This window comes from Peromyscus californicus, unplaced genomic scaffold (genome assembly GCF_007827085.1).
Source record: "Peromyscus californicus insignis strain IS unplaced genomic scaffold, ASM782708v3 Scaffold_11__1_contigs__length_118956290, whole genome shotgun sequence".
Classification (NCBI taxonomy): domain Eukaryota; kingdom Metazoa; phylum Chordata; class Mammalia; order Rodentia; family Cricetidae; genus Peromyscus; species Peromyscus californicus.
The window spans coordinates 116,994,979-117,020,405 of NW_026294402.1; the positions used below are offsets into that span (position 1 = coordinate 116,994,979).

Here is a 25,427-nt window from a genome sequence, read left to right on the forward strand (position 1 = left end):
CAAAAGAAGGAGAGTAGAAGGGCAAACAGGGAGCTAGAGAGATGTCAGCTTTAAAAGGTTTTGCAGAGGGCCAGAGTTCAGTTTCAGCACTCACGCCAGATTATGAATCCCCTGTAACTCCAGCTCCAGAGGATCCGATGCCTCTGGCCTCCATGGGCACTGCACTCACATGCACATACTCTTGTGTGAGTTCTCAGCACACACACACACACACACACACACACACACACACACACACACACACACAATTAAAAAACAAAATATTTTTAAAAGCATGACAAATAAAGCTTTAATACCAGTGTTAAAAGTTTTAATAGCCTCAAAACCTCTCAAAGGCCTTCCTGCTATGCCCAAACTATGTACTTGAGAACAGATTCCTAGTGTTCCAGAGCCCCATTAGTGGAACATAGTCTAGACTGTAACCAAGTAACTTGGCCCAGACCTGCTGTGAAGTGGTGCCAGCTCTTGGGTAAGTCACCTTGCTCAGCCTCCCAGTCCTTAAGTATAGAACGGGGCGGGGGGTGGGGGGGGGGTGGGGAGGTGCTCCTTTGCATTGATTCTGACTGTACCATTCTTTAGATCCACATTTGTACTGGCACAGAATCCTGTTGTTTTTTCTTAGCACTGAAATTGATCCAGACTTCTGGTATTTATTGTACAGTTTTGTTCTGCTGATAGAATCTATAGGAGTGGATAAAGTAAGGGCCTCCTGTTGTGATTATTCCTTATGTTTCTGCTGATGTCTGTCTACACCTGTTTTTCACCCTCTTTACCATCAGTGAATTTTCTTGTTTATGCACTTAGCAATTGCAGAGTAAGTGATCATAGCTGATTACTTTCTTAGAAATGAGCAGTTAGTTAGCCCTGTTATGTGGGTTTTAACACAAAAATGAATTTCTATTCCATATACCTGGATAATGTTGCTCTATACAAAGCTAGCAGAAGTTTTAATTGTGGTTTGCCAAAATAAACTTTTTTTGTTTGATTGTTTGTTTTCTGAGACAGGGTTTCCCTGTGTAGCCCTGGCTGTCATGGAACCCACTTTGTAGACCAGGCTGGCCTCAAATTCCAAGAGATCCACTTGCCTCCTGAGTGCTCGGGTTAAAGGTGTGCACTGCTATCACCCAGCAAATAAAAAACTCTTGCTAGGAGAGTTATTAAAAATGCTAAATTCCCAATATGTGTATGGATGTCTGACTGAGGATTGGCTCTGTTCTGATGTCAGACATGAATGTAAGTGACTGAACACTGGGATGAGCTCTCTACTAGATGTTACAAATAATTTTTATGGGAAGTCTTAGCCCCGTTTCAAAAAGCTGAAGAGATTTGGCTTGTTGCGAATTCTGTGAGAGAATTTCTTCCCAATTAAGGCAAGGCATCTATTAAATTTCTAAATGCTGCCTTTCTCTTTGCTGCCTCCATGAATACAAAACCTAAAGTTAGTTCTTTGACAAAGGCAGGAAACGCCGGGCGGTGGTGGCGCACGCCTTTAATCCCAGCACTCGGGAGGCAGAGCCAGGCAGATCTCTGTGAGTTCGAGGCCAGCCTGGTCTCCAAAGCGAATTCCAGGAAAGGCGCAAAGCTACACAGAGAAACCCTGCCTCGAAAAACCAAAACAAAAAAACAAAAACAAACAAACAAAAAAAAAGACAAAGGCAGGAAACATGTGGCTGTCCATATTTTATCTGTTGCACATGTATTTGCACAGATGATTAAAGATATTCCTAGAGGGTAGCTATTCAGTTGATAATTTAATTTAATATCAGTCGACTTTAATTTTATCTTTGGTCAATTTAAGGCATTTAAAGTATTTAGTTTTATGTAATTTTGAACACAAGGGTTTTGATCTATAAAACTGTATCATTTTATTTTCTGGGCAAGTGGCTTGAACTCAAGTTGCCTCATGATGAGGTGTTCTTGTCATGACCTAACTCATCAGGTATGTGTTTAGTATAGATATGATCAACCCTTCCCCAAGTTCCTGATGACTTTCCATGGTCCTTTCCAGTTGACTTCAGTCACAAGCTAATCCATCAAGTGCTCTGCAAATTCAAGTGGTATTCTTTTGTTATTGTCTGCAAAGCTAGAGACCTTAAAATAATGGGATCAGTGACCACTAAGTTCTTCTCCAGTTCTAGGCATGTAATACCTTCATATGCTAGAGTGGAGAGAAGTCAGGAGGTCATATGACTTGCCAAAGACTTTAACCACAGATACTTGAGGCTTGTCTAAGGTAAGTTTTCCCACGTAGTTATAAAACATGGTCATTTAGATTTGCTTGCTTTACTCAGGTATATACTCTTTTAGGGTTGATATAATAAAAGCAAAAAAAATTTTGACTGACTATTCATTGTGTTTGCTCTGAGAGCCCTCAGAAACTGTGACACTGAGCAGAGTGCTGTCTGTTCCCACCAGGTGTCCCCTGCACTTACAAGAAAGAGCCTGTTCGCATATCCAATGGAAACAGAATATGGACACTAATGTTCTCTCACGACATTTCTAGTAAGACACCACTTGTCCTCCTTCATGGTTTTGGAGGAGGTCTTGGACTTTGGGCCCTGAATTTTGAAGATCTAAGCACCGATAGGCCTGTCTATGCCTTTGACCTGCTGGGCTTTGGAAGAAGTAGTAGACCTAGGTTTGACAGTGATGCGGAAGAAGTGGAGAATCAGTTTGTGGAATCCATTGAAGAGTGGAGATGTGCCCTCAGGTTGGACAAAATGATCTTGCTTGGACACAACCTGGGAGGGTTCTTGGCTGCTGCTTACTCACTGAAATACCCATCAAGGTAAGTGTCAGCAGCAGAGGAGAAGGTCACAAACAGCATCCAAGTATCAGTCTCTGGTTTCCATTCTTGGTAGTTACTGATTAGCTTTACATGATAGACATTCTCTTAAAAGACCCTAAAGATAGATGACCACAACTGGTAACCAATTTTGTACCTAAACGAATGAAATCAGCCAGGTGGTGGCGCACACCTTTAATCCCAACACTCGGGAGGCAGAGCCAGGCGGATCTCTGTGAGTTTGAGGCCAGCCTGGTCTACAGATCGAGTTCCAGGACAGGCACCAAAACTACACAGAGAAACCCTGTCTTGAAAAAAACCAAAAAAAAAATAAATAAAATCAGATTTTCCCATTACATGTACTATATGTTGATAAGCTTGACAAAGGACATTATATTTGTTACTCATAATTATACAAAATCTAATCTATAAGTTCTTTTGACACAGGGTCTCACTATGTAGCCCTGACTGGCCTGGAACTCACTATGTAGACCAGAATGGCCTCCAGTTCACAGAGATCTACCTGCCTCTTCATCCCTAGGGCTGGAATTCAAGGTTTGTGCCACATGATTGGCCTAATGTATAACTAACTTTAAGCCACCAGTGAAAATGCCATGGTGTTATTGCTTATTTTTACTATAACAAGTAAATCTTTGGATCAAGCTTCTCCAGACTTTTTGCTAAATTATAGTAAGGTCTAATGGGAAGCAGGCTATGTCTGTGACGGAGCAAACTGTGAGCTCTGAACTTCAGTTTCCTTTATAGTGTACCTTTCATGGTTTTTGACTCTATCATTCCCTGGACTTTTTCATTACAGAGCTTTTAAAGAAATAATTATTTTTGAAACAGGATCTTGCTGGATGCTAGGCTGACTTCTAACTTACTGTGTAACCCATGCTGACCTCAAACTTCAGCCTCAAGCCTTTTTCTGGCTAAGAACTATTCTGCTCAGCCAGAACTATTTTTCAGTTCTTGAAATTTTTTAAATTTAAAAAAATTATTTATTTATTTATTTATTTTTCTATTATCAGCTTGATACAGTATAAATTCTTGTCCTAATAGTGAAATGTTTCATTGAGGCTTGCCCAGTAATTGAGTAAAACCAAAACTTATTATAAGCCACAGTCATCCTAGTGTCCCCTGCTATATAGCCTCCCTGGTTCTGTGGGTTGCAGTCTGATTGTTCTTTGCTTTATATCTAGAATCCAGTTATGAGTGAGTATATACCATGTTTGTCCTTCTGGGTTTGGGTTACCTCACTCAGAATGATATTTTCTAGTTCCATCCATTTGCCTGCAAATTTCATGCTACCATTGTTTTTCTCTGCTGAGTAGTACTCCATTGTGTAGATGTTCCACATTTTCTTAATCCATTCTTCAGTTGACGGACATCTAGGTTGTTTCCAGGTTCTGGCTATTACTAATAATGCTGTTATGAACATAGTTGAGTATGTATCTTTGTGGTATGATTGAGCATTCCTTGGGTATATGCCCAAGAGTGGTATGGTTGGATCTTGAGGTAGATCGATTCCCAGTTTTCTGAGAAACAGCCATACGATTTCCACAGTGGTTGTACAAGTTTGCATTCCCCCCAACAGTGGAAGAGTGTTCTCCTTACCCCACATCCTCTCCAACATAGACTGTCATTAGTGTTTTTGATCTTAGCCATTCTGACAGGTGTAAGGTGGTACCTCAGAGTCGTTTTGATTTGCATTTCTCTGATGACTAAGGATGTTGAGCATTTCTTTAAATGTCTTTTAGCCATTTGAGACTCTTCTTTTGAGAATTCTCTGTTTAGCTCTTTAGCCCATTTTTTAATTGGATTGTTCAGTATTTTGATGTCTAGTTTCTTGAGTTCTTTATATACTTTGGAGATCAGTCCTCTGTCAGCTGTGGGGTTGGTGAAGGTCTTTTCCCATTCTGTAGGCTGTCTTTTTGTCTTATTGACCGTGTCTTTTGCGCTACAAAAGCTTCTCAGTTTCAAGAGGTCCCATTTATTAATTGTTGTGCTCAGTGTCTGTGCTGCTGGTGTTATATTTAGGAAGTGATCTCCTGTGCCAATGCGTTCAAGAGTACTTCCTACTTTCTCTTCTATTAAGTTTAGTGTAACTGGATTTATGTTGAGGTCTTTGATCCACTTGGACTTGAGTTTTGTGCATGGTGACAGATACGGATCTATTTGTAATCTTTTACATATTGACATCCAGTTATGCCAGCACCATTTGTTGAAGATATTTTCTTTTTTCCATGGTAAAGTTTTGGCTTCTTTGTCAAAAATCAGGTGTTCATATGTGCGTGGACTAATGTCAGGGTCTTCAATTCGATTCCATTGGTCTGTATGTCAGTTTTTATGCCAGTACCAAGCTGTTTTTATTACTATAGCTCTATAGTAGAGCTTGAGGTCAGAGATGGTGATGCCTCCAGAGGTTGCTTTTTTAAACAGGATTCTTTTAGCTATCTTGGGTCTTTTGTTTTTCCATATGAAGTTGAGTATTTTTCTTTCCAAGTCTGTGAAGAATTGTTGTTGGGGTTTTGATGGGAATTGCATTGAATCTGTAGATTGCTTTTGGTAAGATTGCCATTTTCACTATGTTAATTCTACCTATCCATGAGCATGGGAGATCCTTCCATTTTCTGATACCTTCTTCAATTTCTTTCTTTAGAGATTTAAAGTTCTTATCAAACAGGTCCTTCACTTGTTTAGTTAGTGTTATCCCAAGGTATTTTATATTATTTGTGGCTATTGTAAAGGGTGATGTTTCTCTGACTTCTTTCTCAGCCCTTTTATCATTTGTGTATAGGAGGGCTACTGATTTTTCTGAGTTGATCTTGTATTCTGCCGCTTTACTGAAGGAGTTTATCAGCTGTAGGAGTTCCCTGGTAGAATTTTTGGGGTCACTTATGTATACTATCATATCATCTGCAAATAGTGAAAGTTTGACTTCTTCCTTTCCAATTTGTATCCCTTTGATCTCCTTTTGTTGTCTTATTGCTCTAGCTAGAACTTCAAGTACTATATTGAATAAATATGGGGAGAGTGGACAGCCTTGTCTTGTTCCTGATTTTAGTGGAATCACTTTGAGTTTTTCTCCATTTAATTTGATGATGGCTGTTGGCTTGCTGTAAATTGCCTTTATTATGTTTAGGAATGTACCTTGTATTACTGGTTTCTCTAAGACCTTTATCATGAAGGGGTGTTGGATTTTGTCAAAGGCTTTTTCAGCATCTAATGAGATGATCATGTGTTTTTTTTTCTTTCAGTTTGTTTATATGGTGTATTGCATTGACACATATTCGTATGTTGAACCATTCTTGCATCACTGGGATGAAGCCTAGTTGGTTATGGTGGATAATTTTTTTGATGTGTTCTTGGATTCGGTTTGCCAATATTTTTTTGAGTATTTTTGCATCAATGTTCATGAGAGAGATTGGTCTGTAATTCTTTTTCTTTGTTGCATCTTTGTGTGGTTTGGGTGTCAGGGTAATTGTAGCCTCATAAAAAGAGTTTGGTAATGTTCCTTCTCTTTCTATTGTGTGGAACAATTTGAAGAGTATTGGAATTAGATCTTCTTTGAAAATCGGGTAGAATTCTGCACTGAAACCATCTGGTCATGGGCTTTTTTTTTTGGTTGGGAGGCTTTTAATGACCATTTCTATTTCCTTAGGGGTTATTGGTCTATTTAAATAGTTTATCTGGTCTTGATTTAACTTTAGTATGTGGTATCTATCCAGAAAATTGTCCATTTCTTCCAGATTTTCCAATTTTGTGGAGTTCTTGAATTAGTGGGTGTTTTACTTTAGAATTTTTCTACTTTTTTTTTTACTGTTTCCTGTGATATTGGTGTTCTACCAGAAATCACATTTTAGTCCAAAGAAAATAAAAGGAAAAGTTAGCTCCATCTTGAGCCTCCTTTGTACAGAAGAGAAAAATATCAGAGTTATACACTTAGAATTAAAGAGGTCATGGACATTGAGGATTGAGGCATAGGATGTTCATTTTTAGAGTGTCTGTACCCATCCCTGAGGCCACTGTTTCACAGCTTCAGGCATGTGGCCTGTACAGTATTGGGCATGTGGCACAGTATAATGTGGTTTGCCTCTGCCACAGTTTCTTTTTGACACAGATTTGGTGTGCCAACTTTAGCCCTTGTACCGAAGTTTTCTGGTGTATTCGAAGTTCTTTATATGCTTGACAGAGATAATCTTGTCAACCAGAAGATGTGTTCATTGAAAACAACAATAAAACCCATCACACTTTCTTTGCTTAGTGGGCATTTGAAGGCCAGTTTTTGATTGCATCCTACTCATGGTGACTGAAATTTAATGATATTTGTGAGAAATAGAAGAAAGATATAGCTGTTTGTGGGGGTTGACCCCTGTGTGTGTTATGGCATCGCTGGAGCTATGACATGAGGCTAAGGGCTGGACTGTTATCAAGCGCTACATGGTAAACCCTCAACCCTTTATAGCTGACTGCTGATTAGTAGAGCTGGTGAAATTTCCATTTGTAGTAGTGAAATGTCTGAAGAAGTAGAACTTGGCGAATGCTTAAAAAACCATCTGTGGAGAGAATAGCAACAACTGATCCCTCATAGAGCTGACTGTATTTCAGATATTGTGTTATGAATGTTTGTGCCTAGCACTGTGGGAACCAAAAACCACTAAGTAGGAATCATAAGTGTAGTGTGTCTAAATTCCTCTTCTTACTATCAGAAGATTGTACTCCAAAGAGTTGGATGCCCAAGATTATATTCTTTTGTTCTTCTTTCTTTCTTTCTTTCTTTCTTTCTTTCTTTCTTTCTTTCTTTCTTTCTTCCTTCCTTCCTTCCTTCCTTCCTCCCTTTCTTACTTTCTTTCTTTCTTTCTTTCTTGATTTATTTTACTTTGAGTTTGGTTTTGTTTTGAGGTAGGGTCTCTATATAGCCCCGGTTATCCTGGAATTAACTGCATATAAACAAGCTGGCCTTGAACTCACAGAGATCTGCCTCCCTCCCACTTCCCGAGTGCTGGGATCAAAGTTGTGTGCTACCATGCCTGACATAATTGTATTTTTTTTTTACTCACACTTTTGACTTCATAACATTTGTTAGATGCAGGTGAATTTCAAAATAACAGTGGATTACCAGATATCCCAGTCACCATAACTACTACAAGTGAGGAAGTCTGAGAGTGAGTGGAGTTTGGCATTTGATGTTTCCAGCTGTAGGGCTGCCTGTTGTGTGGTGATACTGTATTCCCCAATATTGTGCACCCTAATAAATTTATCTGGGGTTAGAGAACAGAACAGCCACTAGACAGATATAGAGACCAGAAAATGGTGGCACACACACCTTTAATCCTATCACTTGGGAGGCAGAGTTCCATCCGGATCCCTGTGAATTTAAAGCCACACTGGAAATAGCTCATGGCAACATGAGCCTTTAATCCCAGGAAGTGATGGCAGAAAGCAGAAAGGTATATAAGGCGTGAAAACCAGGAACTAAGCTGGTTAAGCTTTTAGGCTTTTAGCAGCAGTTCAGCTGAGATCCATTCCGGATGAGGACTCAGAGGCTTCCAGTCTGAGGAAACAGGATCAGCTGAGGAACTGGCGAGGTGAGGTAGCTGTGGCTTGTTCTGCTTCTCTGATCTTCCAGCATTCACCCCAATACCTGGCTCCAGGTTTGTTTTATTAACAAGACCTTCTAACAATTCGTGCTACACTGCTCTGTCACCTAGAGTGCTCCACCTAACCAGAGAGCTTATTTGGTACAGCTTCTCTGGTGCAGTCAGGAGTTAGCACCACCTAAGCCAGTCAGCACCCAGCTAGTCTAAATGTTAGTCTCCTGGTTTGAGTAGCATTTGTATCTCCCCTCATGAGAATAAAATGAATCTGAGTTTCAGAAAAATGAGGGGTGAGGATATGGGTGAAGGGAGGGAAGATGTGTTCTAGTGAGCACAGAAATTCATCTCCCCCGCCCCCCACTGCTTGATTTTGTTCTTTTCTTTGCCTTTTTAGGTGTGACAAATATAATCTTTTTAAAATATTTTAATAAAGAATATAATTTTTTTAAATGTTAAGTAAAATCATGGGGTAACAGTGAACGCAGCATTTCATTTGGGGGTGCTGAGTCCTACCTGTTTCTATCCATGTCTTATATGGGCAATCTCATTCTTCCATTCTATATTTTTAAGGGACAGTTTGAAGAGTGAAAATCCCTAAGAATCCTACTTAAGAAGGATTCTTAGAGAAAACAAAATTGGTTTGTTTTTGTTCCATTTTGTGCGTTAGGTCAATACAGGTGGTGCATTTCTAAGTGCCCCTGTCCATCAGAGCCGTTTTACAGCCTTACTGTGGCAGTGTTCCTGTGTGTTCCCCATATTCCACCAGCTGATAAAAGCTGTGTGCTATATACTTGACTCCTCAGGATGAAGCACCGGGTCTTCCATTGAAATATTGGTGATGAATGAAATGTTCCAATAGTGTATTCTAGGAAATTGGTTGTTTACTGATATTCAGTGACTTTGTGTTTGGAAGAGGGCATTTTGTTTTAATTCTTTATCTTTAAAAAGAAAATGTCTGCAGAGGCACCTGAGCTCTGTGTAAACTGTAAACTTTGGTGGTGGTTTTGAGTCACAGATGCATTTTCCCCAGATGCAACTGTTACTCATACCCTACCTAAAGAGATGCTTCAAAATGCATCATACCTTGTTGGTATGTCAGATATATGCCCAGTTGTGCTGTGCACAGGAGGGAATGTGGCTCAGGACCATGTGTGTGTGAGGTTTATTGGAATGGCACTTTAAACACCCACACAGTGGCTCCATCCCTGGGATGAGTGCTGTGGTGGGGAGGTGGACAGTGTTGTGAGAACCTGATCTGGTCTCCCATCCAGTGATGGTCTAAAGAAATATTTCTTGAGCTGAGATCTAAAAGAGGAATACTGGGTAGCAGGAGATTATTATAAGCAATGGGCATATATTACAGAGGCCCCATGCTAGGCAGGCACCTGGGCTATTTAGGAAAGGCCAATGGGCAGAGAAGTTATGGGCTGCCTAGTAGATGACTCCAAATGAAGGCACAGCACCTCCTTGTTCCTTCCTACACAGCAACCTCAGTTCATCTCAGTTTTTTTTTTTTTTTTTTTTTTTTTTTTTTTTAACTACAGTGTGATGAGTGGCGATGCCGCCTGGAATTTCATGAGTAGATTAATATGATGGGTCACAAATAGAGCTACTTGCTGCTTGAGGCGTCTTGGGCTGTCTTCCCTTAAGAGTGAAGCTAGCCAGTGTTGGTAACAAGATACTTGCCTCTTCCTCTCAACCGTTCAGTTTTTCCTTTTAGATCTCTTTTCTTTGCAAAGAAATATCTGTGTTACAGGTATTTGCTATACACTAAGAACAGGATATGACAGAAGCTTAGAAGGTTGTATGGTGTACCATGGTACAGAACTGCAGTCCCAGCACCTGGGGGACAGAGGCCAGGAGTGCAAAACCTGGAGGTCACTCTGGAACACACAATGAGATCTTATCTCACAAACAAAACTAGTAGAAAGGAACTGGCAAAGAGAGCCATCCTAGGTTATACAGCATGTTAGAACTTGTCTCCACCAATAAAAGATTTTTGGACAGTATTATCTTGAGTTCCTACTGCCTTTGCCTGAGTGCTTCCTGACAGTGCAGACCTGGACCGAGCAGCTTCCTGGCTCCTCTTAAGAAGAAAAGCTCTTGCACTTGACCTGGAGCTGGAAGTGCTTTGGTGGTTTCAGGTCCTCCCTTTCTCCCCAGTGGTGTGGTGCCAACAGGAAATACCCTGGGTTACCTCCGGTCTGAGAATGCTCCTTTGTGTAGACTGGAATTCTTTCTGGTCATCTTCCTTGCTCCTTTCCTTGTTTCAAGGAAGCCCTGTAGATTTTCTGGTCATTTTAGTTCTGGGTGATTGTTCTGGTTTTATCATTCTAGCTGGCAGCTGATTGAATCTATAAAAACCAAGTGTCTATAGTCATGTGCTCATTTAGACAGAACAGCATCTCATCCCAGCATGTTAGTGCAGATGTGACCCATTGCTTTGCCTTAAAGGTGTAAGCTATTTATGTGCTGCAGACTCAAGAACTCTGGTGCCTACCATCAGAAGAATGCCTTTTTGTCTCCAAACTGATGGGCTCTCCTCTTATTCCTGCTCTTCGGGTTCTTCGTTTTCCCTGTCATTTAACCACTCTCCAGTTCTTGAGGACGGTGTCTGACAGGAGGACCCAGGGATGCAGTCTCGTTCCTTACCTCTATGTACGCTGACAGTCCTGTCAGGGTGGGGCTAGCACAGCAGCTCACGTTTGTAATCTTACTCTCAGGAGGCAGAGAGGCAGGAGAAGCACTACAGATCTGAGGCGAGTTCAGGCTGCATAGTATCTCCAGAAGATAATAAATAAAATAAAAGTTTAAGAATTCTCCAAGCCAGGCAGAAGCAGGCGGATCTCTGTGAGTTTGAGGCCAGCCTGGTTTACAGAGTGAGATCCAGGACAGTCAGAGCTGCACAGAGAAACCCTGCCTCGAAAAAAAGAATCCTCCAGTGTATCCTCTGTGGAATAGACTTTGCTATGATAGCTTCTTTTACTGAATACTTATCGTGGTAGCCACCAAGTGTGTGTGGTCTTATTGTATTCAAAAGGCTTACACTGGAAAACAAGGGAATTATTTTGTGAGGTCTTTTAGATGTAGCTAAAATGGATGCAATCTAACTACATTTCTGATGTAGGAGGCTTTAAAAATTTATTTTCAAACTTTTTTTTGCTATAGTGTTGTAAAGAATTTATATGTGTGTGTGGTGGGGGTAATGCTCATGCTTGTTGTGTTTTTCAATTCCAAATAATACATTTTATTGAAAATAAACAACACTGGCTTTTGGCCCTCTATAATATCATAACAAGCAGCAGTATGATCCAGTGCCATCTGGGAACCACAGCGTTACATACTAGACTAGGATGGTACCATAGAACATTTGGATACTGTTACTAAGGACCAAAACAAAACTACAAATGCTTACTGAGCATCGGCCACCTTTGCCACACTGGGTCCTAGAGACAAGCTTGAACAACCCTGTGCCAGTTTGCCACCTGGTTTATGTACTTTACACAGTGTATTAAGCTGACATTTTCCAGGGGATGATATTTTGAAAATTATATTAAGCAAGGCAAGCAAAACAATAGTCACTTACCTAGAGCAGGGTGAGACTTTCCTCCTCAAGCACAGTGGGGTGTTTAAATGGAGAGCTCATCTCTTGTTTAGGAGGATTGTCAGTGGTGAATATTGCTAGCTGATCCCTCCCGTGATGTGTGCTGTTTTCAGTAAGATGGCCGTTGTTCTGTTAATTCTGCTCTACCACTGGCGTCGTGTCTCTCCCACTCTCTGAATTTAAAGGACTCTGCCATTTTGTTTTAAAAAAAATGTATTTCCAATCTTTTTCTCATACACTATTAAAAAATATTTTTCCGGGCGGTGGTGGTGCATGCCTTTAATCTCAGCACTTGGGAGGCAGAGGCAGGCAGATCTCTGTGAGTTTGAGGCCAGCCTGGTCTACAGAGTGAGATCCAGGACAGTCACCAAAACTACACAGAGAAACCCTGTCTTGAAAAAACAACAACAACAGCAAAAAATTTAAAAACTTTTAGGCTTGAAAACACACTAAGTATGCACAACTGTCATCTGCTACATAAGCTCCCTCCAAATCCATAGTTCTATCCCACAAATGGTCTCAGGGCTATACAATTTGGAAGACAGTGTTTGAATTGGCTAAGGGTTGGTAAACTAAAATTTACTGTTCTGTTGCTGTGGTTACTTCAGGAATAAAAGCCTGCTGGGTGAGTAGTTGTCCTCTGTGAGCATACTAGAGTGGGAAATGAGGTTTAGCCTTATTCTGCATTAACAACCATTGCATGTTGGTGCATGTCCACTATATGGCTCAGCTTCCTTCCGTCTGTGATGAGAGGTGAGACTGAGTTTTCTCCATGCTCCTGAGCTCTGTTCTCTGGGACTGTGTTCTAGGGCTTTCTTGCTGTGGGATGGTCTGTATGGCAAATGTGTTGCTCTGATTGGTCAATAAATAAATCACTGATTGGCCAGTGGCCAGGCAGGAAGTATAGGCGGGACAAAGAGGAGAATAAAGCTGGGAAGTGGAAGGCTGAGTCAGAGAGACACTGCCAGCCGCCAGGACAAGCAGCATGTGAAGATGCCGGTAAGCCACGAGCCACGTGGCAAGGTATAGATTTATGGAAATGGATTAATTTAAGCTATAAGAACAGTTAGCAAGAAGCCTGCCACGGCCATACAGTTTGTAAGCAATATAAGTCTCTGTGTTTACTTGGTCGGGTCTGAGCGACTGTGGGACTGGCAGGTGAGAGAGATTTGCCCTGACTGTGGGCCAGGCAGGAAAACTCAAGCTACACTTTCTGTTTGGAAAAAACGCCAAGTAAGAATTGTTACTCATCCTTACATGTGCTGACAAAATAATGAAGCAGATTTTTTATGTAAGGAATAAAACTGTGTGGACAGTTTTCAGTTGCTTTGCCACTGTTTCGGGTGTGGCTGGGGAGGCTGTCAGGGACATTGTCATCTTATTCTGGGGGGTTTACCTGGCATTGGATGACTTCTTTGGTTACAGTTGAAAATGCTCTTGCGTTGAGGATGGGTTGTGCTTCAGTTACAATCTTTATGATGAATAGAAGAAATTACACCTGTCACCTGGTGGCAATTCACAGTTCTGTTTTTTTCTTTATCAGGATAAGTTTCATAAGACAAAATTATACCTATTAATGGTGTAATGAGTCTATTTGTATGCAATTGAAATGAAAAAGTCTGCTAGTAAAGAAGTTGGGGATGGATTAGGAAGAAAATTATGGCTAGTATATCATGATGTCATAGATGGAGTAGATAGACATGCACCACATCCAGACTCCAAACTAAAATGCATTTTGTTAGCCCAGGTTCTATAATTGTCAAGTTTGTGAGAAAACCATAACTTGCCTTAAAATTTTATAATTATTGTCCCATAAGAGATTAACCATTCCATGAGTGCAATGTTGAGATGCACAGAACCATTGGACTCTTCTGAGTGGTCAGTGATGGGTGTCATCTGCTGAGTGCCCTCTCCTCTTCCTCACTTTCCCCTTCTCCTTTCTCTTTTCTTTTTAAGAAACAGTTATATATTCTACTTTAGTGTGCTTTTTGCTACCCAAATTTACATATAAGCAGAGCCTTCTTTTTACCATAAATCCCTCAAATTCTTCCAGTCTTAAGAGCTGACAGAGCAAAAGCATGATATTGCCTGGTTAACAATTGGTCTTCTCTTTAAGGGGATTCAGTCTACCTTGAGTTTGTTCGGTTAGCTCTTTACAGTTAACGGGTGAATTTACAAAATCAACTTAAATCTATTATTTTTCCTCAACAGGGTTAGTCACCTCATTTTAGTAGAGCCATGGGGTTTTCCCGAGCGACCAGATCTTGCTGATCAAGAGAGACCAATTCCAGTTTGGATCAGAGCCCTAGGAGCAGCATTGACTCCCTTTAACCCCTTGGCTGGCCTCAGGATTGCAGGACCTTTTGGTGAGTATTCATGTCCTGGGAAGGAACAATGTTTATAGATGAACAGTAGAAGTGTGCCTGATTCCTCTACCTAGGATAGGAGAGGGCTGCATCCCATTAAAGCCACTGTCAACTCAAAGTACCAACCTAACATCATGGAGCAGCAGCAACAGCACAGTATACTGTAGAGCTCTTATGAATGGCTGGTCAGGTGGGTCACTATCACTTCCTGTCATCACAGGAGAGTCTGGTTCCGCATGTCAGCTCAGGAAACCATCAAAATTCACAGTATGATTTTTACTGAACACCTATTGCTTCTCTACTGTCCTAAATTGAAGTGTCATCCATCTGTGTTTACTGATCACCATTGTTAGTCAAAGTCGTGAATAAATCAGAGCTCTTACTTCCCTGATTATCCCTTAATAAGTGTCAGGCTGAATAATAATAAGATGAAGCTAATCACTTTCCTTGAGAGGGAGCTTTTATATGGTAAAACATTGCAAGTAATTAGCAAAGCAGAGACAGAGGGAAGTGCTGGGGATAAGGTAGGTCAGTCTCAGGACCCTAAAATCCAAGTAAATGCAGTATCGGATGTGGGCAGGCATGAAGCATGATGACCTCTGGTGATCATTTGAGAGTATGTGGCTATCAGAGAGAATTAAGCAGTAGATCATAAAACCTAATTGATTGACTGTGGAGCTGACCAATGTCACCATACTCAGATTTCTTCTTTCCTCCTTCCTGTTAGTGTGATGAAAGGTAAAACCATCGTTTGCATGAACATTTTGGGGACTCCTGATTATTTATTTAAGTATTTATTTGTTTTGAGTATTAATGTTTAGACTCTTAGTTCCAATGTCTTAGCTCATAGCCACAGAAATTTCCTTCTCTGAGCCTCTACTCTGCCCCCTTACAGTTTGTATAAGTTGGTAGTGCTTTTGGCAATAAATAACTGAATATCTGATAAATGCCTTAAACCATGAGGTGGGTGGCTCTATCACTTTCTGCTAGCTTCTGTGATGTTGGTGCTTGTTTCTGTGCCTCTGATGATGAAAATTATCAACTGAGACACGGTTTCACTATGTAGCCCCAACTGGCCTGGAACCCAAAATGTAGATCAAGCTGACCTCAAGTTCACAGAGATCCACCTGTCTCTGTCTTCTGAGTGGTAGAATTAAAGGTGTATACCACCATCCTGACCTATGTCTGTGATCCTTTTAACAATCTTAAAAAAAAAAAAATTGTGTATGTATGGGTGTTTTGTCTGCATGTATGCCTGTACACCATGTGTATTCCTGGTGCCCTAGGAGGCCAGAAGATGGCATCAGATACCCTGGAACTGGAGTTACAGATGGTTTTGAGCCACTATGTGGGTGCTGGGAACTGAACTCAGGAAGACCAGCCAGTGCTGTTAACTGCTGAGTCATATCTCCAGCCCTGTGTCTGTGATCCTCTCTTCCCTGGTTGTTATCCAATGATTCCATGACATGAAGTCTCATCTCACAAAGCAGCTCCTGGAACGAAGAGGAAAACAGGAAAAATGCTCTCTAGAATCTTCTATGGCAGTGAAGAAGGCTCCAGTAGACCATCTCTTCTCTCTCTCTGCCTACCACTAGTTCTTTGTCTAGGATACATTTCTGTTCCTGATGACAATTTGCTCCAGAGCTCAAGGGAAGTCAGCCTTCCTTGGCAATTGCTGCCTAAATCAGTACGATAGAAGAAGGCTGCATTCTATTAGCAGGAAAAGGAGAGAGGCATGGGAAGGCAGATAAAGGTATAGAGTGACCACTCCCTGGCTGGCTAGATTCTGTTTCCTTCTTTCCAGTCCTGGAAACCTCCTTGCCCTTTGGGTGAGAACAGTTGGGTAAGGGAGTCATAAGAAACTACAGGGTTAAACTAGTGACATGCGATACTTCTCCAGGGCTCATTCAGATACAATTTCTCCTCCTTCAGTCTGTCTTAATAACCACTCCTTTCTGGATATTTGGCTGCCCCTTGGTGAGCTTTTTGGATACTCATGAAATGTGAACAGATTGTACTGCATCACCAGCATACAAATAACAATTATGGGGAAAGGAAAGTGTGAAAAGAAATTAGGCCGGGCAGTGGTGGCGCACGCCTTTAATCCCAGCACTCGGGAGGCAGAAGCAGGTGGATCTCTGTGAATTCGAGGCCAGCCTGGTCTACAGAGCAAGATCCAGGACAGGCACCAAAACAACACAGAAAAACAAAAAAAAAAAGAAAGGAAGGAAGGAAGAGAAAGAAAGAAAGAAAGAAAGAAAGAAAGAAAGAAAGAAAGAAAGAAAGAAAGAAAGAAAGAAAGAAGGCAGTCTTAATGAATTTTCACATCACTAACCAAATACGTTACCAAAACAGAGAGCAATGGATTTACATTAATTCAGTTTCAGGGGTTTTTGGATCATTGTGACTGGGAAGGAATGCACATCATGGTCATGGAGGCTGTTCACATCCTCCAGACCAGGAAACATCCATTCTAGTTGCCTGTTTCTACCAGCTAGGCCCTGCCTCCTCAATTCTCTATCGCCTCCCAAAATAGTGCCACCAGCTATTTGTTTAGAACCTGAGCCTGTAGGAATGTTTAAGGTTCAGACAGGCATTGACAGGTGGAGTATAGAGCCAGTTCTCCATCTTCTGCTACTGCCTGTGCTTGGGCATGGCTGAGGTGACACAGAAAATCATCTGTGGCTCAGAATTCTCCAAGTGATGTGATTCTTCAGAAGTGGGAGAGCCAAGCAAAGAAGGAACATTTTGCTAGAATAATGAGCAGTGAGTGATCCAGGAGAAAATAGGCAGTGTGGAGCCCTACAACAAACAACCGGGCCACAAGAGGCCTCTGCTCTCTGTTTTCCTTGAGGCCTTGTGCCATCAGTATGACTCAGGAGGGAATATCTGAGTGTCCCAAACAGAAATTGTGAGTTTATTTTATCATAGAGGAAAAAAATTATATATCACCTCGTTTGCTTATTTAAACTCTAACATATTCTTATTATGTTACTACCGAGAGAAAAGAATTCAAGCCAATAATGTGATTTTATGTATAGGCTGCTCTATTCAATGACCTCAGTTAACAAATTTATTCTACAAAAACAAGTTCTTGGAAATTAAGATATTTGAAGCTTCTACAGAACACCTGTAGGTCAATGTAGAGCACCCTTCAAGGGAACTGGAGAGCATCTTTCAGGATGTATGCTTTTTTCCAACCTAAAATATATATTTAAAAACATGTATATACATAGCACTTATAAGTAAACACCATTTCTATGCTGTAAGTTAATAACTTAGAAGATATGTGTTTTTATTTTCTGTCAAATAGGGTTAAGTCTAGTGCAGCGCTTAAGGCCTGATTTCAAACGGAAGTACTCCTCTATGTTTGAAGATGACACTGTGACAGAGTACATCTACCACTGTAATGTACAGACCCCGAGGTAAGGTTTATGATTCTAAATTTTTTCTCATTTTTATTAGTTCCTTGAAAATTTTGTACAATCTAATTTTGATTATAGTTACCTTTCCCCCAGCTCCTCCCATAATTATCCCCCTTCCCTACTTAACCAGCTTTGTGTCCTCTTTTTTTTTTTTTTTTTTAACCTATAAAATGCAGTTGGTGCTGCTCATATATTTTGGGTGTGTGACCTTCTACCAGAGGGTGGTTGACCTGCCAGGGAACACACCTTAGAGAAAACTGGGTCTTCCTCTCCCAGCAGCCGTCAGTTGCCACTAGCTCCTTAACCAGGGGTAGAACTTCATGCCCTCTTCCCTTTGCCTTTCCAGGCTGGGATTTTGTCTTGTTTGAGCTTGTTCAGGTCTTGTGTTTGTGTGTGTGTGTGTGTGTGTGTGTGTGTGTGTGTGTGTGTGTGTGTGTGTGCTGTCACAACTGCCATTAGTTTCTATGTGAGGCTTCCCTGCTGTGTCTAAAAAACTATAATTCTAAATTTACTGTTTGTGCTTCAAACTTTTCTTTTTATAAATTTGTATTTATTGGTAATTAAATATATTTTAAAAGGGATATTTCTGCTACATAATTCTCTATCTACTCATAAAGTGACCATTATGTAAAAACATTGTGTATTCTGATGGGCATTATAAATAAGATACACTTTCTTCCCCTCAAAAAGTATGGCTAATCTGAGGACAGTTTAGGTTAGGAATCTCAAAGAGGAGGTCTAGGTTGAGAGAGAAAAGAATTTCACTTCAAACTTATTTCCTAAACTGAGTGTGGAGGCTTCACAACACAGGAGGTGCCCAGTTAAACAAAGGCAGTGTCTGCAGACTGCTAGAGTCTTGCAGGCGTGTGCACGTGGGAGAGGCTAGGCAGCACTCTTCAGTGCACGTGGCTGCTATCACCCACCTTACTGAGCATCTCCTAATGTCTGCGCATCAGTGTAAGAAGCATGGCTTCACGGGTTAGGGCTGAGAAGGGTGAGTGGGGTAGTGTTCTGCTTGTTAACTTTAGGACTAGAGAGGGAGAGAGTACTCAAACAAGTGCAGAGCAGCCAGAAAAAGCAAGGGAACAAACGTATGGTTTCCTAAAATAGGACTTTGGGTACTAGGTGCAAGGTGGCAGTAGAGAGAGCAAACTGAAGATGTGGGGCACTGGGGGAAGCCTCAAGAAGGGAGCTTCAGGTTCTGTGGTTTGTGGTGTGTCAACTGTAGCTAGAGTTTTCCTGCCTGGCCCACAGTCAGGACAAATCTGTCACCCACCAGTCCCACAGCCGCTCAGACCCAACCAGGTAAACACAGAGACTTGTATTGCTTACAAACTGTATGGCCGTACCAGGCTTCTTGCTAACTGTTCTTATAGCTTAAATTAATCCATTTCTATAAATCTATACCTTGCCACGTGGCTCATGGCTTACCGGCATCTTCACATGCTGCTAGTCATGGCGGTGGCTGGCAGTGTCTCCCTCAGCCTTCTGCTTCCCAGAATTCTCCTCTCTCCTTGTCCTGCCTATACTTCCTGCCTGGCCACTAGCCAATCAGTGTTTTATTTATACAGAATGATATCCAAAGCACTTCCCTTTTCTTTTTTTTCAAAAAGGAAGGTTTTAACCTTAACACAGTAAAATTACATATAATTTGGGAATTTGGGTGTAGCTTCTCTTACTACTTCCTGCTGGAGGGGGGCGCTGTATCTCATGGGGACATAAAGAAAATTTTAGGATCATGGAGTAGTCTGTGAGGGTGTATCGTCTGAGTCAGTTGCCTTGAAATGGTTTTGGATGTTGGATCATCTGGGCCTTGGTGTCATCGGAGACCTTTCAGGGGGTCTTGGCTGGTCAAACCTGATATATCTTAATCTGGAACAAATCCATAGCCTCTGGCTTTCTGTGGAAACAAAAGCAGAGCCTCCTTTCCAAAGCAACATATCCTTACATCCAAATTTTGAAGTCAAGGTACCTTTAAAATATACATTTTGACTTAACTCAACAGCTTTTACAATCAAATGTTTTTCGTCAGTTACGAATATCAAAGAGGACATAATCCAGATTCTTTTTGTGGTAGCCATCTTTACGTGGCTTATTTTTTATATTACCTTGAGCCTATTGCTTTAAACTGTACCATTCTAAGACTGAAAAGGCTCTGTGGCTGCTGACTCTGCCCACCCCAGCTTCCCAACATGGCGGTGATACGTTTACCACCAGCTCTGGGAGCTATCGTGGGTCTATGCATCTATCAAAGCAGCATGTAGCCCAGAAACCTCTTTTTTTGTTTTGTACTAGCAAAGGCTAAATCCACCATGCAGCTTAATGTGCCACTTGCAGAGGCCTCATTCCCACCATACTGCAGGTTGAGCATGCACGCCAGGAACCCGCCATAGTAGCTCAAACGCACAGGCTGCCGCTAGCTTGAAAGAGACAACTAGGAGCTGTTTTTAGCTCCGTTTTAGAATCTTTTTACTCAGGTTTTAGGTGGAAACTCTTGCCGACACGTTGGACGCCATTTGTAGCTAGAGTTTTCCTGCCTGGCCCACAGTTAGGACAAATCTCTGTCACCTGCCAGTCCCACAGCCGCTCAGACCCAACCAAGTAAACACAGAGACTTATACTGGTTACAAACTGTATGGCCGTACCAGGCTTCTTGCTAACTGTTCTTGTAGCTTAAATTAATCCATTTCTATAAATCTATACCTTGCCACATGGCTCATGGCTTACCGGCATCTTCACATGCTGCTAGTCATGGCGGCTGCTGGCAGTGTCTCCCTCAGTCTTCCGCTTCCCAGAATTCTCCTCTCTCCTTGTCCCGCCTATACTTCCTGCCTGGCCACTAGCCAATCAGTGTTTTATTTATACAGAATGATATCCACAGCAGTCAACAGTGTGATCCCTGCTGGGCATGGGGCATGAAGTTGAGGGACATTCACAGGGAGTTTGAACCCAGCCTGGGAGACCACCAAGCACAGTGACTCCTAACCCAGTTTAAGGCTGGGACTCAGGAGTTCTAGGCTGCATCCATGACAAATGCTTGAGCCGTCCTCTTACGTGCAGGCCTGGGATGAGTGCTCATCAGGCAGGCCTGGGGCAAGGCCAGGATGCGTACCCAGCCTCCTCCTGTGTTTTCCCTCCTCCTGCCCTCCCTGTTGGAGGTTAGACCCATGGAAACCATCGGTGGGTCGAGCTGCAGCAGCAGTGTGTGAAAGTAGGTTAGAGTCTCTGTCAGTAGAGGAGCTGGAGGCTGCTGATCCTAAGAGATTGTAGTTTTGTGACTGACTGGCTGGTCACTTGTGTCTCTGTCGTCATTGACTTGTTCAGCAATTTCTAGGGGCTTCTGCAGAGCATCCATTACTCCCAGCTTCAGTTTCTTATTTTGAATTAGAAGAAAACTTTAAATTAGCAACAATTATATACTATAGCTTTGTTTAATAAGCAGTAATGTATGGATTTCCCCTTTACATTATCTAGTAAATTGTTTAAAGGCTTAAATAAACATTTTTCTTAAACCCTGGAAAGCCAAATATGAGTATGTTTTAATGATGAGACTGTAGTGCAGACTCATCCCCAGGATCATGCAGTGTGCTTCTCCTCTCCACAGTGGTGAGACCGCTTTCAAAAACATGACGATTCCTTATGGGTGGGCAAAACGGCCAATGCTTCAGCGGATAGGAGATTTGCATCCTGACATTCCAGTTTCTGTGATCTTTGGTGCCCGATCCTGCATAGATGGCAACTCTGGTACCAGCATCCAGTCACTGCGACCGAAGTCCTATGTGAAGACAATAGTGAGTGTGGATCTGGCCTTGTTTTTCATTGATAGTGAAGTCTGATTGATTACTCCCTTGAGGTTCCCAGTCTGGGCCCCATTCAGAGACCTGATGTCACAGGGATGTGGGAGGCTTTGGGCCATACACACTTTTATGTCTCAGTAGTGAATCACCTTTCTGAGGGTCTTCTCAGTCTCTGTGGGGACACTGAAAGACTGGTCCAGTATCATATAGGCTCACACCCACCTCCCAACGCAGTACACACAATTGAACTGTTCACTGGCTCCTGCATTAACCCATCAGTTTAGAGTGTCTTTGTGTTTCTTGCATGGTAGAGTTATTAAGATTCAGGAGATTTTCCTGTTTATCCCAAAGCCTTCTGATGGAAATCCTCAGTAATTTGCAGATGAGTCTCACTTACCTTTTTAAGACTTAGTGGCTCTTGTTTCTGAGCACAGTTGTCTACCTACTGTTGTGTTTCACTCACTGGCCTTGCTGGCTCTTCCTTTCCCAGGCTATCCTGGGGGCAGGGCATTACGTGTATGCAGATCAGCCAGAAGAGTTCAACCAGAAAGTCAAGGAGATCTGCCACACGGTAGACTGAGCACACCGAGCTGTGGGAGCACCTGTGACTGACGCCATTCTTGAGCAAAACCCTACAACCACGGGAAGAGTAAGAAGTACAACTCAAGAACCAGGCAGTCTCCTGGACTGGACTCTCCTGGACTTACGAAGTCACTTCCGCATTTAAACCAATTAGTGCCTTCTAGAAGAATGGCTTTCCTTTCTCCTACACAAAATTGAAATACACAAAAGTCGTCCAGTTTAATAGTAGCCTTAAATAAAGGTTATTTGTCCTTCTGATGTACTGAAAAATTGTGGTTTTTCAGCTGAGACTTTTCCCATTTTTACCTCACTTTGCTAGTTAGGTGCTTTTCATATTTCAGTCTATATGCCAATTTAACTAAGTGACTTCTGGGTCTGTTACGTTAAATACTGTGAAGGTGCACTTTATTTTGTTCTCATGTATTTACCATCTCTAACAACTAACATAGTTAATCCAAGTATTTTTAAGTAAAAAAAATTCATTTTAGAATACTTCATTTTTGAAATGGAGTTTAGAATATTTCATTTTGAAATGGAATGAAAAGATAAGTTTTGATTAAGAAGATGAGAGTCGATTGCTAGTATTAACTCTTCTGGTTTTCCCGTTTATGTTTAAGGCTGCAAAGCTGTGTTCAGCATTTTTAGTGTGCTCCATGGTGACATGCAGGATGCCACAGCACAGTTCCTTGGAACCTTCTTTGTGTGACCCTGTTCTAGGCTTCTATAAAAATATTACGTATATACTCAGTAATTCAGGAACTGAGAAGCAGAACCCCAGGTGTACCCTTTCCTTCCTGTGAATGCTGTTCTTTTCCAGGAACCAGGATATAGCGAATGAACAGGTTTTCTCAGTTACAGGGATATTAAGACTGTTACCTTCCAGTAAACCAAGTCATACTGTGTTTTCATGAACAGCTAACTTATATGGTGCTTAATACATTTGTAACCACTAACATTTAAAAATAGGTGGTGCTGTTATATCTCATGGCACCAGAAATGAGCTAGAACTTGTATTTATTTTTTATTGAATATTATGTTAATCTAATCACTTATATACTTGAATCAAGATTATAAAAAAATCTATAATGTTCTTTGAACTGTTTGACAGAAACCACCATTGAATTTCTAACTTTTTCACAGTTAAAATGAGGGAAACTTTGAAACTATGAAAAAGCTCCATGTGGTAGCTGGATGCTAAGAAAGCCCCCTGTACAGAGAACAAAGAGGATTGTTGTTTCCAACATTGTTTGATAGATCACACAAATGAAAACTGGACCAGCACAAATCATGGCTTGGTGATTTTGGTTATTGCATTTTTAGTAGCTAATTAGGAAATTTTTTGGAAAATATAAGATTATATCACAGTTAATTAACTGCCAGAAAGATTAACTGTTCTGTTTTCCACACCCTTACCTACAGGAGAACGTGTGAATTACACTAAAGCAGGAGAAGCAGCTTCCCAGTGACCCTTTATCTGACTTGTTAAATGAACTAGGTTGTTACAGAAAACCAACATGAGACCAGAAGTGCTTACTTCCAACACCTTGAGAATAAAATAGCATTTTCTTTGATGTTAGTGTTTTAGATGGCCAAATTCAAACTTGAGAGTGGTACAAAGTCTGGGCTGTACTTTTGTTTGACACTCACCAGCCTCAGTCTCTGCTAGCTGAAAGAGGAAGTTTCTCCACAAGAAACAGATCCACCCAAATGTCAAATGAAGCTGGCTTTCCTACTGACTGCTTTGCTTTATTGGAAACATGTCATGATGCTTCTTAACAATTAAACTTTTCCTTGGTATATGTGATTTTGTAAAGATTGAAGCAGAGAAGTTTATAATCTGAGAATTCTTGAGAATACAATGGTCGCTAAATGTTTTTCTTATAAAAGGCCTCTTAACTATACTTGACGTTTGCTAAGTTATTTGTACCTCTGCTTTATTTTACAGAATAAACTTGACAGTGCTGGCACCAGAGGGGCAGCTGTGTGTTTTCCTGACTCTTTGGCCTGGCCCCATCTGTTAGAACGGTTCTGACAGGGCCATGATCCAGTCGTGTCCTGTCAGCACTGGTTCTGAGGGCTGGCTGCTCTGAGCTGTGCCAGTTTTGTGACCACACACAGCATCACCCAGTCCATGCGGGTACTAGAAATGGTTCTGTTCTCTTCATCGTGGAGTGCCTTTCACAATGTCAGAACTCTTTGAATGTCCTTACTCATATGTGTCTTTGATTAAACCGCCATGCCAGGTCCAGCAGCACACTGTACCAAGTATAGGAAATAAGAGCCCTAGAGGAAAGTAGTGGAGAAGAAAGGGTGACTGATGGGGTGACAGCGACAAACAGCAAGTCCAAACAGCATTGATGGGAAACACATAAAATGGTACAAGTATGGATAATCATGTGAAAATTAACACAGAATCCATTCCTCTTGTGTACAGGGATAAGTCTGAATAGATCAATAACCCAATTAGAAAAGTGAAAGCCTCTGAGCACTGTCAAGTTAGAAGTCTGGAACCAAACATCGTTCAGCTATAACACGATCATTGTATTAATTTCCCCATGCTGGGACAAAATATGGGACAGAAGCAGTTGGGAGAAGAAGAAATGATTTCATCTCAGCTTTGTAGTAGGCAAGGCGTGGCAATATTCAGGGTGGTAGGGGCGGCAGGCTCCTTGTTCATATCTCATCACTGACCAACCAGGAAGCAGAATGCTCAGGCAGGGATCAGAGCTGGCTCTCATCCTTTAGCCTTGGCCTCCATCTGCCAGCTATGGCCAAAAGCTTGCGTGACTTAAACCAGCTGCCAGCTGAGGACCAAGCACGTATCTATATCAGTAACAACCCCCAGCTGGGGACCAGGCACACATCTATATCAATAACAGCCATGCACTGGACTATTATACAGTCTTATGAATGAGGTTGATCTGTAAGTGGCTATATAGAAAATTTCTAAAACATCAAATTTTGAAAACCAGAAAAATGCAGAATATTCCATGTATATGTATGCAGGCACACAAAAATATGTGCGTGCATACAGAATAGTGTGTGTCTGAAGTTTCTTAAACTTATGCTTAACACACATATGCTCATAGATATGTATAGACAGTTTTTGGAAGAGAAATGTGTACTTGAGTTTGTTAACAGTGGTTAGCTTTGAAGAGGGACGCTTCTGTTTATATGCATATATAAGCTTTGGAGCCTTGTACATTCATTATGTTTTAATACAAGCCACATAAAATATAGGGAAGAAATCTTGGTTACTATAAAATAG

General features: G+C 41.4%; 1 protein-coding gene across 2 annotated transcripts in view; it reads left to right on the plus strand.

Annotated features, from left to right (window-relative positions):
- Abhd5 (abhydrolase domain containing 5, lysophosphatidic acid acyltransferase) overlaps positions 1 to 24,131 on the plus strand; it is a 36,009-nt gene extending 11,878 nt beyond the window's left edge. The window contains exons 2-7 of one of the 2 annotated variants that reach the window (XM_052725267.1): positions 2,133 to 2,233; positions 2,416 to 2,788; positions 14,201 to 14,355; positions 17,669 to 17,780; positions 21,385 to 21,571; positions 22,068 to 24,131. In XM_052725267.1, the coding sequence (XP_052581227.1) occupies positions 2,481 to 2,788; positions 14,201 to 14,355; positions 17,669 to 17,780; positions 21,385 to 21,571; positions 22,068 to 22,157 (852 nt within the window). In that variant the 5' untranslated portion in view covers positions 2,133 to 2,233; positions 2,416 to 2,480 and the 3' untranslated portion in view covers positions 22,158 to 24,131. The remainder of the gene's footprint in view (positions 1 to 2,132; positions 2,234 to 2,415; positions 2,789 to 14,200; positions 14,356 to 17,668; positions 17,781 to 21,384; positions 21,572 to 22,067) is intronic. The other variant, XM_052725257.1, reaches the window with a different exon arrangement.
- Positions 24,132 to 25,427: the final 1,296 nt, after the last annotated feature.